This window comes from Lipophrys pholis, assembly GCF_963383615.2.
Source record: "Lipophrys pholis genome assembly, chromosome: 5".
In the NCBI taxonomy this organism is placed as follows: Eukaryota; Metazoa; Chordata; class Actinopteri; order Blenniiformes; family Blenniidae; genus Lipophrys; species Lipophrys pholis.
Genome location: NC_137628.1, coordinates 5,382,472 through 5,400,266, shown reverse-complemented (window position 1 = coordinate 5,400,266; position 17,795 = coordinate 5,382,472). Strand labels below are relative to the sequence as shown.

The 17,795-nt window shown below is 44.3% G+C and overlaps 1 protein-coding gene across 1 annotated transcript in view; it reads right to left on the bottom strand.

The window, feature by feature from the left end:
* Nucleotides 1–792: 792 nt before the first annotated feature.
* Nucleotides 793–17,795, bottom strand: part of xylt1 (xylosyltransferase I) — a 95,450-nt gene continuing 78,447 nt past the window's right edge. The window contains exons 9-11 of the mRNA XM_080462730.1: nucleotides 13,347–13,545; nucleotides 7,015–7,348; nucleotides 793–1,659 (exon numbers count right to left, since the gene is read on the bottom strand). Of these exons, the coding sequence (XP_080318856.1) occupies nucleotides 1,337–1,659; nucleotides 7,015–7,348; nucleotides 13,347–13,545 (856 nt within the window). The 3' untranslated portion in view covers nucleotides 793–1,336. The remainder of the gene's footprint in view (nucleotides 1,660–7,014; nucleotides 7,349–13,346; nucleotides 13,546–17,795) is intronic.

The following is a 17,795-nucleotide window of genomic DNA, read 5'->3' as shown; positions in this document are numbered from 1 at the left end:
CTTTGAATGTGCACAGAAACATCATTTACCGGTCTTTTGCCATATGTACATGCAATAAATGTACACTATAATGTACAGCCCTGGTTTTAACCCTTTATTGGACAAAAGACCAGATTTAGTAACGCCCACATTTCTTCTTCTCATTACTTAATTAAATTTAGAATTAAGGACAGAATTTAGGAGAAATTAGCTGCGTTAAACATTAAGATGGGAGCTTCTGGATTTCTGAGAGTTACAGGTCTTGAAATCTCCTCAAACTCAAGTATTTAACCCTTAAACTTGCAACTTGCGCTATGAGATGAACATCCTGTCGGGGGATACAAGAATTTTTGGTATATTCAAGTTATGATTTATGAAATCTTACCAGGTGAACACTGACACATGTGTTATTATTACTACCTTTTACATTGTACTTGTTTTCCTGCGTGTGTATTTGTAGCCAAGAATTTACATGTGAATCAACACATGCAGAATTTTTCAGGTTCAATGTCTCACTAACATAATTTAAGTTTGACCATTATGGCGCCTCCAAGTGATGTGGAATGTAATTGCTCCTCAGCATGGTTAATTTCCCTAATGCATCTACCTTCACTTTCTTTTTCTTTAATTTAGGTGCAAATGAAAAAAAGTTGTTTTTACAATTCACTTCCAGTGATGCCAGTTTAAGGGTTAAATTAGTGCCATATAAAGGGTTAAAAATGTCTTCTGAAGTTGGCTTTCACAATGTAAACACATTTGCTGTTTTAGCTTCCTTCCTAATAGTGCTGAAATTTTCATACTGAAATAATGTTTGGATGTATCGGAATTTATTTTTTTTCCATATGATTTTCTGTTGTAAATGAACACATAAACCTTAAGGAGGCACTTTAATTCCAGTACCTGGCTGCCTCCCGTGTGTCTTCCAGCTAAGGCCTTGATGCAGCGGACCCTCGTCTGGCCGCAGTGTTGACGGGCCACACCAACATGGCGACTGCGCGAAGCTGACTTCATGATTCATTCAGCAGCAAAATAAATGCTCCAAAACTGCAACGTTTGATCACAGTAAAAGTCAGCCATGAGAGTTAAAATAAATACACTGAGGAACTGAAATAGCAAAGCCAGCATAATCCCCCTGACAGGAACCCTGTGGGGTGAGGGGAGGGGGGGGGGGGGGGGGGGGGGGGTGTCTGAATGACTCCTCCTCGCTTTCCATCCAGGAACCCTCACCAGGGGTCTCAAAGAAAATCCACCTTCTATTTTGTTTTGAAGAGGAAACCCCCCCCCCACCCCTACCCCAAGCTCAAATAAATAACGTGCCACAGTGCCACGGCCTCCTGTCCAGCTGGAGGCCTCGCTGCTACCTGATGCGGCCGTCGACACGTGGCACGCCCACTTGGGATTTGGGGTCGGGGCTCAGGGAGCTCCAGGGGTTCTTGGGGCAGGCCTGCATGACGGGGCAGGCCGTGGGGCCGACGGCGCAGACGTCCGCCGCCTCCCACAGCTCGCCCACCAGGCCGTCCAGCCAGTGCTCTAGCTCCGGGCCGGTCAGCGCCGCGTTCCTCTTGGCCTGCTCCACGTAGCCCAGGCTGACGGGGATGTTGAGCACCGGGTTGAGGCCGTGGAAACTCTGCTCCATGTAGCTGTTCTTCGCCGGTCCGTTGTGGAGCTTCAGAGTGTCGTCTGGGGGAAATGTAGGAAGAGAAATAGGAGGAGGGAAAAGACAGTGAGTGTTTTGAGTTACTTCTTTAAAAAGCTGTGCAGTGACGGGTTAGTAAAAGGAAAAACACAGCTTGATGCTTTCGGTTGTCTTTCAGACTTGATCCTGTGCACTTTAGGTTTGACTTACTGGAGCTTTGCATGTATAAAAAAAAGAGACGGCTCATGCTCACACGTGTGGAAACTGATGTGTTAACGCTGAGGATCACAGACCTGCAAAGTAACTCACACACATCTTGGTGCATTTGCCTTCATGAGAACGAAACGTCGGGCAGATTTAATGCTAATATATTATTGTACAACACACAATGCCATTGTTATGCTAACGTAGAGCTCGGTGATGATGCTTCACCTGATTGAGGAATTGAACTATGTTGTATTTAGTTCACTGCCAGGAGAGGAGCAGTTCTCAATAGCATGCAGCCAATCATTTACAGATTTAGTGAGAAATGAATCCAACCTGTGTGATTCTTGTGAAGATAATGGTTTCCAACATATTTCTCATGTGTTAAATGGCACAGACTTTATATTAACTCAGCTGACAGCTGTGTGGAGTTCAGTGCAATAGGTTAGAAGTCAAATGTAGGTCCACACGCACGTTATTTTGATCTGTTTCAGATCTCAAACTGTTAACATTAGAGAAGGCAGTCGTGCCTAATTCAGAATAAAACCGGTTCTTGAAAGCAAGAATCAACAAAGATAAGCTGCCAACATGCAGGCAGCTTCAGAAAACTCTTATAAAGGTCAACTATTGTTTATTTAACTAGGCTATTTAACTGACCTAAAGTCGAACGCCTTTCACGAGTTAGTTCAGGACTGATAAGGTGCTTCACGTCCAGTGACTTAATAGCTGTAAAAAACACTATTGATATGAACACTGTATACACAGCAACAGTTCCGTGAAAAGACATTGTTTTCAAAACGTTGCTGTGTGAACACAGAACCTTTCTGAAATGAAAACGACGTCTGTTTCCATGGAAACGGCAGGACCGCTAAAAAAAACCCAATGTAGTTTTCATGCTGGGCCACTAGTGGGCTGTTTGCGTGCTGTTTGTTAATTTTTGCAATGAAACCACACACAGGAGCACAGAGAATAATACGCTATAAACACAAACAATGACAAGTACATGGACTTTCGTATGGACAGACTCTGGGAGGCCGCCATTGTTGCTATTGTCCCTCTATCTACTACAGCAGCATTTTCAAAAAGACGCATCTTCAACGGGGTCTCAGGCGAACAGCACAGCACAGGGAACTGGATATAGAGAGACAGCAGCTCCACAACAGTTTTTATGTACAGTAACTACATTATCAGTTAATAACACTTTAATGCTCAAAGTAAAGGCTTATTGTAAAAATAATTATTATCAAAAACAGTGATTTATTTACAAAGATTGAGACATGATTGAAATTAAAAGGTAAACTGAGAATAAACGGAGGTTGTCATCTCTCCGTTTATGTAATATAATATTTTCGCGGTTATTGTTCTGGGATTGATTTGTACAGACTGTAAACGCTGTTCTTTGGCGCGGCATGTCGAGCCGACTGTTCAGAAACGGTGAGAATTATTCGGAACGTTCCCTCAGTCTTTCTTCCCAGGACATTCGAGGCCTGAAAGGAAGACTGTAAACACACACAAACTCCTCCTTGAAACACCTTCTCCGCCCTGAGCCTCAATGACGCTACAAATTCCTCACGGGTTCCCTAACCGAGGCCCGGGCCGTCTCTTCTAAGTGCGTCTGTGGAATACAAGCTCCCTCTCACCCCGATGTGAGCAGACATCAGCGCTTTTCACACACTGGTGACACAGAAATGGATTCAGACACCGACCGAGGCGGTCGCCTGCCCCCGCCAGCACCGCGGTCGCTCCCTGTCCTATGAAGTCATGCATCTGTGCCGTTCTGGTGCTCATGTATCAAAAATGTAGCGTCATTTCTGTGTGTGTGTGTGTGTGTGTGTGTGTGTGTGTGTGTGTGTGTGTGTGTGTGTGTGTGTGTGTGTGTGTGTGTGTGTGTGTGTGTGTGTGTGTGTGTGTGTGTGTGTGTGTGTGTGTGAGAGAGAGACTGCACGTGGAAGGCCACATCATAAAGTTTTACTGGCACTGCATGTAGGAGGGAAACCTGGTGCCAGACATGGCGGTAAATTACAGGCGGGCGGATGGAACAGCTCCGACCAAAGCGCATATTACAAGAGGCACACATCAAACCGAGCATACACACGAGGTCATTATGTAATAACTATCATTTCCACTTAAATACAGAAGAAGCCGGTAACTCGGTAGAGTGGATCATTTTCTATTTTTGCAATAGAACGGTGTGGAATACGAGAATGTGACTCTTCATGTCTGGGATTTGTTTGATTTAAAGACGTTTTCTTTAATCTGAATGAGAACAAAAAAAGAGAAGTAAAGTGATGTAGTGGTTAGCAAATTCACCTCATAATGACAAGTACATGTTTGCTTCTGTGCTCAGTGAATGTGGTTTTCTTCATGTACTCACACAATTAAATTATACGCTTTTTAGTTCTGCTTTGGGTTGTTGCTGTTTTTGGATTGGATGTATATATCAGCCCTGGGATGGTTCAAGACTGAATGCTCTCTGTATCCACAAGATCTTGCAAAGTAAGAACACTTAAAATAAAATAAGCATTAATATTTTTAACACTTAACAAGATGTAAAGGGAAAAAAAACCAGAAGAGAAATCTGGATTCTATATGTGTCTATATACACATAAACACACACGTCTATTCAACTAAATGTAAATGTTTTCTAAAGTAATAATTGGGAAATGCAAAATTTATTGTTATCGCAATATCAACATGCATAACAATAATACTAATGATTAGAACATTTCAGCTGAAATTTTGTGTTTTTTGCTCGCTGCTGATTAGTATCCCCTCCATTTTGTGTGTTTCGCCAAATTCCCATCCATGTTGACTGTCCAATTTTTCACCGTTTTTTGTGGAAACAGTTTGCCGAATCGTAAAATAAAGTCGTAACGCACTATTCCCAAATTCCCTACATGTTTCGATGTATTTTTTGTGCATATCCTCCCAACGGCACGGGACTAATTACCCACCCGGAAGAAAAAGATTACCGTAAAATTAAACTGGCGAGTAAGATCTTTGCATCTTGCCTCTTAAAGAGGCAGCACACAAAATAGGGAACGAAGAAGAATACTGTGAACTGTCCAAAGATTGTAATAGCACTATTTCACAGGTCTGGCTAACTAAAGGAGAAACCGGGTTATATGTGTCTCCTGGACTAAAATGAGTTTGAGGTCAAAAGAGGAAGACGTGTTAAGGACTCGGCTTCCTCGACGTGAGCTGCAACAGTCTACCGTACCAACAGACGGATGGACAGTATTGACTAATCTTTAATGTATCGTACAGAGGTTACAGTATATAACTGGAGGACGGCTCTTTATTATGGAAAATATATTGCGCTGGCAAAGGGAAGCATCTCCATGCAGACATCAATAGGAAGCCAGACCGTAACTGCATAATGCAAACAAACTTAAAGAGACATAAACCAGTGGCTGCTGTTTAACACGCTTTGACACACCGCCGGGCCAGCGAGACGCAGGTAAAAGACACAAGCCCGAGCCTTATGTGTTGTTTCTCTTCATCATTAAAACGGCTCGGGGGAGATTATTAAACTGGGAAAGACGTGTTGATGCTGAAACCGGCGTCTCGTCTCTCCTGTGACTTTGGGAGCAAACTGGCTGTTTATGGATTAGAACAACGCCGTCTTGCCCCTTATCCATGGTGACTGATTGATTTAATTGTGTCATTGTTTTTGGAGGGCTAAGTGTGCTGCTGTTTAACACTCTGTTTAGTATGTATGAGCAGCTCGCCGGGTTATTAAGGGTGAGTTGATGACAAATAACCAGGGTCTGCAGAGGCCCAGAGGCTTGATTAGAAAGGGCATCGCCGAGAAGACAAGGCTGTGTGTGTGTGTGTGTGTGTGTGTGTGTGTGTGTGTGTGTGTGTGTGTGTGTGTGTGTGTGTGTGTGTGTGTGTGTGTGTGTGTGTGTGTGTGTGTGTGTGTGCGTGCTTGTTTTGGAAATCAGCAATCAAACAAATGTCGGTCTGTGACACAAAGTTGTTGCCAAGGGGAAATGAAAGTACTGAAATATTGAAATTACAAACTAATCATGAATGTATTTTGAGCCAGTGCTTTATGTACAGAGACAATGAAAGCAGAGGAGGATAAATCACACTTAAGGCTAGTTTTTACAATTGTTTCACTTTTCGACTTGTCAAAATGATGATTTTTACTTTCAGGCTGATTTTTTTTAATTTTTTGGCTGTAGAATTGTTGATAACTTCAGCTTTTAACACCTGGCAGTTATTCAATATAACTGTGTCTTTAAGAGGCTCATGTGTGACACACAGTGGAGCAGTGGTTTGTGCTCTCGCATCACAGCGAGAAGGTCCGGGTTCAAATACGGCCCGGGGCCGTGTTCTCTCCCTGTGCAGGAGTTTCCTCCGGTTACTTCGGTTTCCTGGCAGTCAAAAAACATGCATATGATGCAGTAATTGGTGACCTTAAAATGCCCCGAGGTGTGTGTGTGTGTGTGTGTGTGTGTGTGTGTGTGTGTGTGTGTGTGTGTGTGTGTGTGTGTGTGTGGTTGGTTGACTGTCAGCATGTATCCTGCCCAGGCCTACAGTCAGCTGGTATAAAGTGGAATAGAAGATGGATAGATGGATGCGTGACACACCTGCTTATAGGTGCAAAGCTCTATTTCTGTTCTCTCTGACAGTTTTGGAACTCTTTCGTTATCATAAATCAATAGAAGTCATGATAGCAGGAAGTACATGCATGTTAAATCCTGTCAGAGGTGAAACAACATGAAAATGAGTGTTTATTACAGTTAAGGCTCAGTGACAACACATGTATATGTTGGTGGAGGTGGAGTGAAAGATAAGGTGAAAATACAGTGTTATAAAGTTGTGCTTCAGTGCAGTACTGCAGTGAGAAGCACTTACTTTTCCCCTCTGTGAGTTACTGAACGCCGACACAATCTCACAAACCGTGCAGCAACGTGAGACTGCGCTTTGAAAGTCTTCAAGAGACGCAATGCCGGGCTTCAGCGAAGCCTCAACGTGTGGCAGTTCAAATAACCCCTCGGGCGCCGTTCTGATGAACGATCACCTTTGGTTGAGGAACCGCAGCAGCCGTGCAGTAAGTTCCGCAAAAGGCTATTTGTTTCAAATAACACAATCAATAGTAATTTTGTGTTATGCTAAAACAAATGGCAAGCGCTTGTTACAAATAAGCCTCATTACCGCCACAGAGGCTATTTTCATTCTCTCACCTTGTTGTATGGGCTGGCGCTTGTTGTAAGCCAGTGGGGCAATCAGGAAGCGCATCTCCGCCACGGGGCTCCAGTGATGCAGGATGCGGACGCTCCACACGCCCGGTCGCAGGGGCTGGTTGAGCGGCGGGCGATAGTGGGTGTACTCGGCACTGGCGTCTATCAGGATGTCGTAGGTGGCGGCGATGACGTTGGTGGGGTCGATCCACACGACGGTGACGGTGACGTTGGGCCCTTTGGTCCACTTCTGCATGCCCACGGTCTCGTCCATGGGGCCCATCAGACCGCCAAAGTTTCTGAACATGCGCTCCTTGGCGTCCCATTCTGTGCCGATCTGACGAAGGAGAGGAAAGGGGGAGGAAGGAGGGGAGGAGATAGTGAGTGACAGAATAGGGTAAGAATAAAGACAAGGAGAGAAACAACCGTGCGAGACGGCACGTATGTTCACACTGCACGGTGATAATGAGGGAGAAACACGCTGTGTGCAGGCGTCGCCATTAAACCATAGTATTACGATAACCAATATCTGCTCTAAATTATCTCCGGAAGCAATCTTGGGCATGTATTTTTCATCACACAGCACCATATGGGAGGCAGGCTGAGGAGGCAGGCGTATGACTACACCCCAACCACGTCCCCGAGGAGCCGCGATCAAATGCTTCCTGGGTTGCTCTCTGAACACAATTTATGAGAGAGAGAGAGAGAGAGAGAGAGAGAGAGAGAGAGAGAGAGAGAGAGAGAGAGAGAGAGAGAGCAATGAGCACCAGGGTCCAGAGTGAGCAACATTTGTCCTGAACAGAAACTACAGGGGAGATTACAGCCTGACATCAGCAGAGGAAAAACAACAACAGAAAACAAAGAGGAAGCTTCTGATTATGTGCACAACCACCACCAGCGACTTGTGACAGAAAAAAAGGGGAGTTTTGGGAGGAGAGTCCCGTTAAAAAAAAAAAAAAAAAAAGGAGTGTTAATGCCTCCATGAAGACTGAGCGAAGATGCCTTCCCTGTGACAATTTTCAGATAAATAAACAGAATATGAAAACGTAACAGATAGCAGCAGTAAGTCAAATATATCTTTGCTGAATTATGAGACGTGCAGTGCCTCCGGCTGCAGAACATGGAAGCAGGTGCCAGCCTGCGACACGCTGGAGGGCTGCCAGTGCAACAATGAGCCACTTTAAGATTATTACATCCAGTAGGCTTACATAATTAACATTTAGCGTACACGTGTTTGCAGGTTGCTGCTTATATTATTTTACTTGTGGTTCAAACACAGTTAAAAAAGACGAGTGAAGTGAGATGGAATGTGAACGGAGCGAGAAAACAGAGGACAACAGGGAGGGTAATTGTTTAATTGCAATGTCTTTGTTGTGCTGGACTGCAAAACCACAATGAATGCGACCGAGCAACCGAGATTGATGAGGATGACAGAGCGATGGAGAGAGAGGCAACACACACACACACACACACACACACACACACACACACACACACACACACACACACACACACACACACACACACACACACACACACACACACACACACACACACACACACACACACACTGACAGTAAAGAAATGTCTGGGGTGTTGGCAGAAACGTGAGAAGGATGGCGGCTTTAGGAAGCGCTCATCCTGACGATGGGAGCTGATTAACACGGCCTCACCCGGCCGGACGATCAATGGCTGACTGGAAGCGACTGGGGTTTATACGGACTGTTAGAGCTCAACATTGTGAAGTACAGTATAAATAGACGCTGCCTGCATAAATGAGACACACGGGGAAGAAGTGTGGGTCTCGTGTTTAAGACGCATCGTGCGCCCGTCTCCATTATTAGACTGACCTCTGCCATTCCTGCCCCTCAGACCTCGGCTCTTTTCTCTTTAAATCACTAATCAACTCTCTCTGGCACCTCTGTAGCTCATTACTCTATTCGAGGCTGACATGCTGGCACACACTACAGCGCCGATTGATTGGCAGCGTTCTCCTTCTCAGCCCAGGAAGAAGACAAACGAAGGGGGTATCGACGGAGGAATCTCATCGTATTCCATGAGGAGATGCAGCAGATGGCTGACTAAACTTGGAGTCGTGAGAGGGAGATTCTGACAATGTTCACAAGTCGTGGATAGGAGGGAACCCCTGGAGGCTCTGCTTCTGCTTCTTGCCTCTAGTTTATTCAGCAACAAGCATCAACTAAGTGCAGTATAAATTATGCACAGCTGGTGCTGCAGTCTAACTTGCACCTTTTGTTTTTTTGTTTATTCTTTTCAGTTCCAGGCCAGACGAGTCCTCCTCGTCTCGGCTGCTCAGGCTTTCCTCTCTCTGCGCTGGCAGGTTAATAAGGTGCACACGCAACCTGCTGGACTGGCTGTCCGCCTTATGACCCGGCTCAGTCTTGTTACTATCGAAGTGCTGGATAGAACTTCATTTCTTCCACAAGCATTTAAAAAAACCCACATACACCACATTTGCATAGTGTAAATTGACCTGTTGTGTATTTGACTGGAGAGCTCGCGGCTCTTCGCCCACACAAATATTGTACATGGCATTGCTAAAAGTTAGTTAAATACAGTTCTTGAATTTTCAGGGACTGGAGAGTCTCTGTCTTGGTGATTAAACTCAAGGTGTACCACTAGATAATAGGCAAAGCCACCAGTAGCAAGAAACTCTTTCTTCCAGTTTGAAAGTGGGTCAAACGGGGATTAACTTCTGGCCCATTTCAGCCTATAGCTTACGTTGACCTCCACACCCAACCTGTCCCTTGCTGATTTCACCCTATAAGCTTTGGCTTAAGACCCAATACCCAATCAAGCCTTACGACTGCTCACCAAGTCGGAGGCTCGCGACCTTCTTTTGCTGTTAGCTGCACTTAGGAGGACGTGTTTCTGCGGGACCAGCGCTGATCTGGCAACCTCTACCTGCTTTGTGTCAGTTACTCCATTACTCGACAGGTCTCGCACTGTTTACACCCGCTTTCCACTCACTTGGACCAATTATTCAGATTTTCCGTTCGTAACAGGCAATTACTTACAGCCATCGCTAATTTAAAGAGACTTAACCCTCATTTATTGTCTTACAAATGGAAAGAAAAGCCCCTGATCTGATAATGACTCATGCATTATACATTAGCATTTTTTTTCTTTCCTTGTATCTCCACATATCGTATGTTCCACCATTCGTTTTTATAGCCTCTTTTACTTGTTTCATCTCCTGCTCAATTCCACGCTTGACCTAATAGAAAACATAAAACACTCCCATCTCATAATCCAGCTCTATTCAATTTCTTCTCACTGACCTGGCGACCCCGCGAACCTTTGCTCCACGTCGTGAGCTCACTGGCGCCTGCAGTCTGACACTTCCATTAAATAAGGCCGGTCAGTTAGATCCGGCGAGGGCACACAGACAGTCCCGCTCTACATCTGGCCCTGCTTAAAGCGCCTCCAGGCTCCTTTCTACCACTAATGGTGGCACTTTTTTTTTTTTTTTTTTTTAAAGAGACGTGGTGGCAATTAAATACAGGTGTTCACCAGAAGCACCAGCAGAGTCTCCTGGGAAACTCTGACACCACCGAGGCACCATGATGATACTAAAGCTGATGAAGATAAAGCACGAGGAGCGGATGTACAAGCTGGTGAGACGTGTGACGTTTAAACACGTATGAATAGAAAATGTTTGAAAATACAAATATTCACCTGCATCCATCATTTCATCTACATGAACAGAGACATTAGTGCTCTATCTCTCTCTCTCTCTCTCTCTCTCTCTCTCTCTCTCTGCGCTAACTAACATAATTATTACTTTAAAAAAAAAAAGACAGATTTATTTGGGATTTTATTTTTTGATAAAAAGTTGTCATTTGCTGTTTATGAACAGTATATTTCTGTTTTGGTCTCGGATGGCTTTGATAGTTTTCACGTCTTTTATCTCCTTCCCGTTGGATCACTTTGATTTGATGTATGAAAGCTGCTGTAAATGAAGTTCTGCTGTTTTTCTTCTTATAGACTCGACTCTTTGAAGGTAAACAGTCTGACTTGATCAAAGGAGAAATTCTAAACTCTTGGATTCATGAAAGCTTTTTTTTAGAGATTAACTACCTCCTAGAGGTTTCTTCATTCTCTCACACAGTGAAGGCGATAGTGATCGTTTGATTTTTTACCACCGTTATAAGCAAATAAGTGTTGTTCTCAAAATGGCAATTTGTTTTAATTATATTCATATTATTCACATAAAATTTGGTATTTCTTTATTGTGACAATGCGTCTTGGTAATTGAATTTGTGGCTGGAGAAGATGGAGACTCGCCGTGTGTGAGCAGCCTGCTGACCAGGTTTTCTTATCTGGTTCTTCCACATGATACTGAGATCACGCTAGTTAAATTAATAACTTAAATTGCTGCAAAACCACTAAATAACAAAGACTCACATCCCACAAAATCCATCTTTATCACAAATATGGCACCAAGTGAAAGGGGAATGAGCAGACTTTCAGATTGGTTATTAACAAAAAAGCATCATTCCAACAATGAAATAATGTACCGAACACTCATTTCTTTACATTTGTGTAAATAACTCAAACAATTAAATCACCAATTTCAGCCACAATTCAGAATATCTATTTAATGAATTAATTTCAAGTGAATGCCCGAAGTGAAACAAGTTTAAAGTGTTTACATAAAGGTCAATCCTAAACATCTCACACCCAAATGAAACCATTTCTAAAAGTTGAACCGGGCCATCGATGTCTATGACTACGTATGTTTACGTATACAGGTGATATGATGCTATTTATGACATTTAGTTCACATTTCACCGTATAAATCGCAAGTATGGACAAAAATTACACGCAACTCTGAAATGATTGAAGCCAGTTTGTAGAGATTGTAAGACACATACATTGTTTTTGGCTCCAGTGTCATTTTTCAGTCTGTATTTTGTGGATTGGTTGTATAGAATTACACAGCAGTGTGATGTGTTGCTGTTATTCTTTCCTTCTAGCATGTGTGTATTCACTGTGGTGGGATATACGAGGACTAAAGCATCAGTCAAAGTCAGTCATTCTCCTGTATAAGATTTATCCAGCAGAACATAATATACCTCTCAATGTCAAATCTGACTTGAGGTGAAATACTAATTTTAACTGTGCTTGGCATTAAGTGGCCCTGTACTAAATCATGCCGTAAAAGGGCCCATAAAGGCGGCTCAGAAGCAGCAACAGGGGAGTAAAAAGAAAGACATATCTGTCTTTCTTTATATCTAAAGGAGGACGGGGAACACATTGTTAAGCCCACCATATGGTTTATCTAGCAAACTCCAGCGTATAGCCATAGTATAATGGTCCATATCTGCAAAGTTGACAAAAAGCACAAAGCTGCCGGTGCTGCGCCGGGCCGTTTTCTCTTGAAGCTCTTTCTGCGGGCGTTCTGAATGACACGTGGACAAACTGACTGACTGACAGCCACAGCACAGTGCCCGACAGTAAATGCTTTCTGAGACTGAGCATCCAGATAAAAGCTGCAGCTCACATCACTTCTCTGTCACTCAGAGTTTCATAAGCTACACACACAAACAGGGCTTAGCGAGCGGGAGCTGCACGGCAGCTGGGTGTCGGGATTTCTTTGAGTTAACTCCCACGCCGCCAGGAAAAGGGCAGATGGGGTCAAGGTGTGTCCACATTGTGTGTTTGACCGCGCGGATAAACAAACGCGGTCACAAATTTGTTGACATTTCAGCTCGAACGGAAGCCTCGCATGATAAGGCAGAGGAAAAGGTCAATTTACATTCACTCAGTTAATTTTTGTCCTCCCCTTTTTTTTTTTTTTTTTTTTTTAAAGACACTCTGTGGCTGTCACATCACAGCCGGGTGGCTGTATCCTAAACAGGCGTTGTGGTAAACAGTAACACAGATTAACATAACAAGACAATCAGGGGAGGCATTCCAGTGTGAAGGTGAGAAGACGTTCTATTAGGAAACAACAAATAAGCAGCACATGAAGCGCTCATCCCTGTAAACTTGGATGAATTCAATCAATTTACATTTTACAAGGCCATTACAGGCACCACTTTAATTGTGTGGAGATGTGCCGCTATGAGTCTTGGCAAGGGCGCCACAGCAATGAATATGAGGTCACCATGGCAATGAGCTGTATATCTCACCTCTAATTACATGCTGAAGAGCGTGTTTTTCCTGTGTGGTGCTCCCAGTTTTTAATGGAACTCATTTTCTGACACCGGCAATGGCTGACTGAATGTTTTGTGACTCATGCCAAACAAGCGACTTAAATGCAAATTAAAAAGCAATGCAGTGGCGCACAGACGGGCGTGCTGACTCACCTCTGCAAACTGCAACCTGCTGAATGTGCTGGTGGGAGGGGTGGTCAGCTTGAAGTTCTTCTTGGGGGCCACCCACGTCTCCATGGTCTCCAGCTTGCTGGTTGCCAGGTTGGTGGCGTGGTGCCTGACCAGGTAGCCCTGGAACTGGTCCGACTGGAAGTAGAGGTGCACGGACACCGGGTGCCCCATGGGGAAGTACCTGGCAGAGCGTGGAGGATAAGTTAGCACACCTGATACCCGCTGACGTGCAGCTTTTCGGGGCTGAATATCAAGATTCGTCCGGATAAGCCGCCTGCAGGGAAACAGCCTTGGACATGCTAATGTGGCTGGATGCTAATGTGTTCTTGCAGCGAAGGTTAGTGCAGAGTCAATGTGTTCTGTGATTGTGTGACACAGCGGACATTAATTCAATGACCTTTAACAGAAATCCAATTGGTTGAAGACATGTGTCGACTATGCAGATAATGCCCCTAAAGTGCTGCAGCCGAGCTGCTGTGTGCCCACGTTTGTGTGTTGTTGCTTTTTTTCTCACTCTTTAAGTCTGTACTTAATGATTAAATGAGATCAAAGATAACGTTATGGACTGGTGAACATTTAATTAAGTGAATAACACATCCTGTCAATACTAACTAAAGCTGTATGTTGCTTCAACGTGGGATCGAGTTCTGGAGTGAGAGCGGCGACTGAGGAAGTCACGGACGGAACCGCAGTGTTCCGAAAATCACAGAATATTCTTGGGCTGTATTGATTTGGATAACTTGGTACATGACAACGTTTCAGGTGAAAATGCATCGTTTTTGCATTGTGGTTTGATAAATGTTTCACATTTCCATGGCAACGTTTTGAAAATGATGATGTCCATTTACACGGAAAAGGCAGAAACACTGAAAACTGGGGACGCACGATAGCTATGGGAACTGACGATCATCGGCTCGATATTGGAAAAAGTATTACGCCACACATAAAAGACTGGTACTGAAATACTTTGCCTTTAACTAGGTCTAATTATAAATAAACAACATTGTCTTGTTTTGACTCATTTTCACTGTTTTGGTGTGGAACAGGCTCAACATTTCACTGCACATTACACTATGTATAATTGTTGTTTGTGACAAATAAAGGACTTGACACACATTACATCATATTGATGCGCCGCCATCACCAGTTTCTGAAAAGGACAACGCAATTGCAGTATGCAATAAATGTTCAGCCAAAGTGCCAAGAGGGGGACGTCTAGAAGTTACAACACATCCAACCTACATCTTTGCCTTTCTTTAAGTCAGGTGTGTAACTAAACTATTTTAAAAATGTTGTCTGTTCAGCATCGGTTGTGAGAAGCAGGATGCTATCGGTATTGGTGGGAAGAAAATGTTATTGTGCTTCCCCACTGAAAACAATGTAGTTGTCCTGTTGGGCCACTTGTTTGTTTTTGTAATGAAACCACACACACATGCAGCAGAGAACAATACACTATAAACACAAAGAATGGGAGAACACAGACATTGACATGGACAGACCAAGAAGTTGGATTGTTATTAAGGTGACTGTCAACTATAAAACTATGAAGCCCCAGGAGAACATGGAGTCATGACACTCTGGAGGAAACATTGTTCTTGTTGACCATCTACTGAGCATGTGCAGAACAACTATTTATTATGGCCGTGGTGTTTTCCACCGTCAACATGGAGCCCCGAATTGTTTCCAGAAACTTGCGTTTTCCCTGTTTTCATGGCGACGGAGTTGGAGCATTGTCAAAAAGTTCCACCTTTGGGAGCAAGTTTTCATAACATTGTGTTTTCATTTGAAAACGTTGTCATTTCAACGGGGCCTCAGACTTCTGAACACCCCCCTCAGAAAGACCCGGCAGAACCCACTTCGAGTCTGCTGAACAAAGTTGAACTGGGTCACCCAGTGAAGGTCTTGCCCTCCTGATTAGTCTGTTGTTTATTTGCGTGTCGCTCCCTACGTGGCAGAGGGTCGGCCCGCGGGGTAGCCAGCCGGAGTGACTTCTGGAAAAACAAAAAAGGGGCCCGGGTGGGCACTGCTGGGGAACACAACACAGCTGCTCTCTGTATACATCCTGACTCTGTCTTGCCCAGATCTCTCATCCTTCTGCTTCCTTAAACTCCATTTTCTCTCTCTCTCTCTCGCTCTCTCTCTCTTTTTTTCTACACACATACTCACTGTTTCTCCCTCGTGCCCACAGCCTCATCAGTATTCCACTAAAGGACCAGGAGTCAACCCGTCCTGGTAAATGCTACCCTGACAAGCAGAACAGCAAATATTTACCCCCGCAAGGATAGCACTGCTCCCTCCCTCTTCGCCTGCTCCCTCTCTCCCCCGTCCTCATCTCTTTTTTTTTTCACCTCCCCACCTGCCTCTTCCGCTTTGCTCCCCTCTTCTTCTTCTTTCATCTCTCTCTCTTTCGGTCGTCGTCTCTTTGGCTTTCATGCCCCCCCCCCCCCCCCCCCCCCAAAAAAAAAGCTCCATCCTCCCCCTAAAAGAGATGTGGCTGGCAGAGTGCGAGGCAGTGTGAAGGGGCCAGGGCGTCGCCTGCACAGAAGCCCCATTCAGCCTTTTTACTCAACAGTCTCTCCAATTGAGTCACAGCAGGCTGCTAAAAGAGCCAAATCGCTCCCTGTGTCCTTTTCCTCTCTCGTGCTCGAGCCTCACACCGAGGCCGACCCATCCATCTGAATCCTACACGCCTGCTGAATATCCGCCCCCCACACACACACACATACATATACACATACGTACACATTCACACACCATATGTGGGCAGACTTGAGAAATCAGACCACAACATGAATAAGACATGTTTCCCGCTGAGAACTTTGTTGTGGCTTGCTTTAAGCAAACGATTGGTTTTAATTACTCGGCTTGATGATTCAAATTTTAGATCAATAAAACATAAATAAGGCAGCCGCAGGCAGGCTTTGGATAGGCTCACCACACGCAATGTATATTTAATTATCACACTAATAAACCCGGGTGTCGCCAGATTATGAAAATCACAAAGCAATTTAGAGTTCTCTTTATTTTAGCTTGATCTACTTAATGCGTCACTGCATCTGTGTGGCTCAACTGTTGCTCATACTATTTGTGTTTACCTCGTATACTCCGCAAAGAAGTCACAAACATGTAAAGGATTACCACTAATGACTTTATGCCTGTATACTGCACAGACAATTATAAAACGCAATGCATTATTCATGATGTTCATGCTGTGGAGATCAAGTTACGAGTACACACATCACAGAGGAGGCAGGACTGGTTTCATTGTGTGACATTGTGTGTTAATTTATGACATCCTCTGAAGCCATGCAAAGCGCCTTTGTGTTGCGTTCCAGCAGTGTTTGCCTTTCGCGTGATCGACTTTGCCAGTGATCACAATGGAAATGTGGGCAACCTCACAACTTCAGTCCTCCTTTTAACTTTGAATGACGCATGTTTGCCTTTAATTAGTAAACCTGCAACTTGAAATCAAACGCACCTCTTCACCGAAGCTCAGCACAAACACTATTAAAACCGATTTATGTGATACACCTTGCCAACTTCAGCCCAACTTCCAGTTTGCGGATGAGGATTTAAGGTTGACGCAGAAGGATTAATGCAGCTCAAACACAAATTTGACGTTAATCTGTATGCCTTTGCTTAATGTATATTTACAGAAACTGAAGCGCTGAAGTGACACTGAGAAGTTCTCAGAGCTTTTAAAAACAACTAAAATAGGTTGCTCCACAATACCAGCCCGAGCAAACATGTTCAGAGAAACCATGCAAACACTCACGAAGCATCGCTACAAAGGCTGGCACACAACCGCGACATGAACGCTCCATTCACAGTAGTTCACATTGTTTTCTTAATCTGCGACCTGTGATCTCTCAGCCAATTGGCTCCATGTTGCTTGAGACCGTCTCTTTCTTTCTCACGCCTGAACACTCACACGTACATATTTTTCTTGCTTTCGCTCTCTATTTTAACAGATGTAATGTTTGAATGGAAACAGCTGCAGCCTATAGATTGGAGTGAGGCTCGACAGATGGAAGCCATGCTTTCTTTAACTGCTCGGCGTTACCTGCAAGGTCCTGCAGAACACCCACAATGCAGCAGGGTGGGGGTCGGAGTGTGTGTGTGTGTGTGTGTGTGTGTGTGTGTGGGGGGAGTGGGTGCATTCAGCCCAGGGTATAAGGAGAAAGCAACCTCAGCTCACATGCCTTGTGTCAGTGTCACCTGTGGGGTGGCGGCTAACGTGAGGAGTGGAGGGGTTTGTTCCGAGGGGGGAATGCTCGCCGTGCACATCAGTTACTGACAATTTTATTTACTAGTGTTCTGGACAGTGTCCAGGAATTCATCTGTGCCGACGTGTCCATCCCTGTACTGAGTACGTGGTCTCTCCAGACGGTGGTCCACTGTTTGAGTCTTTTTTTTTCAAAAAGAACGTGT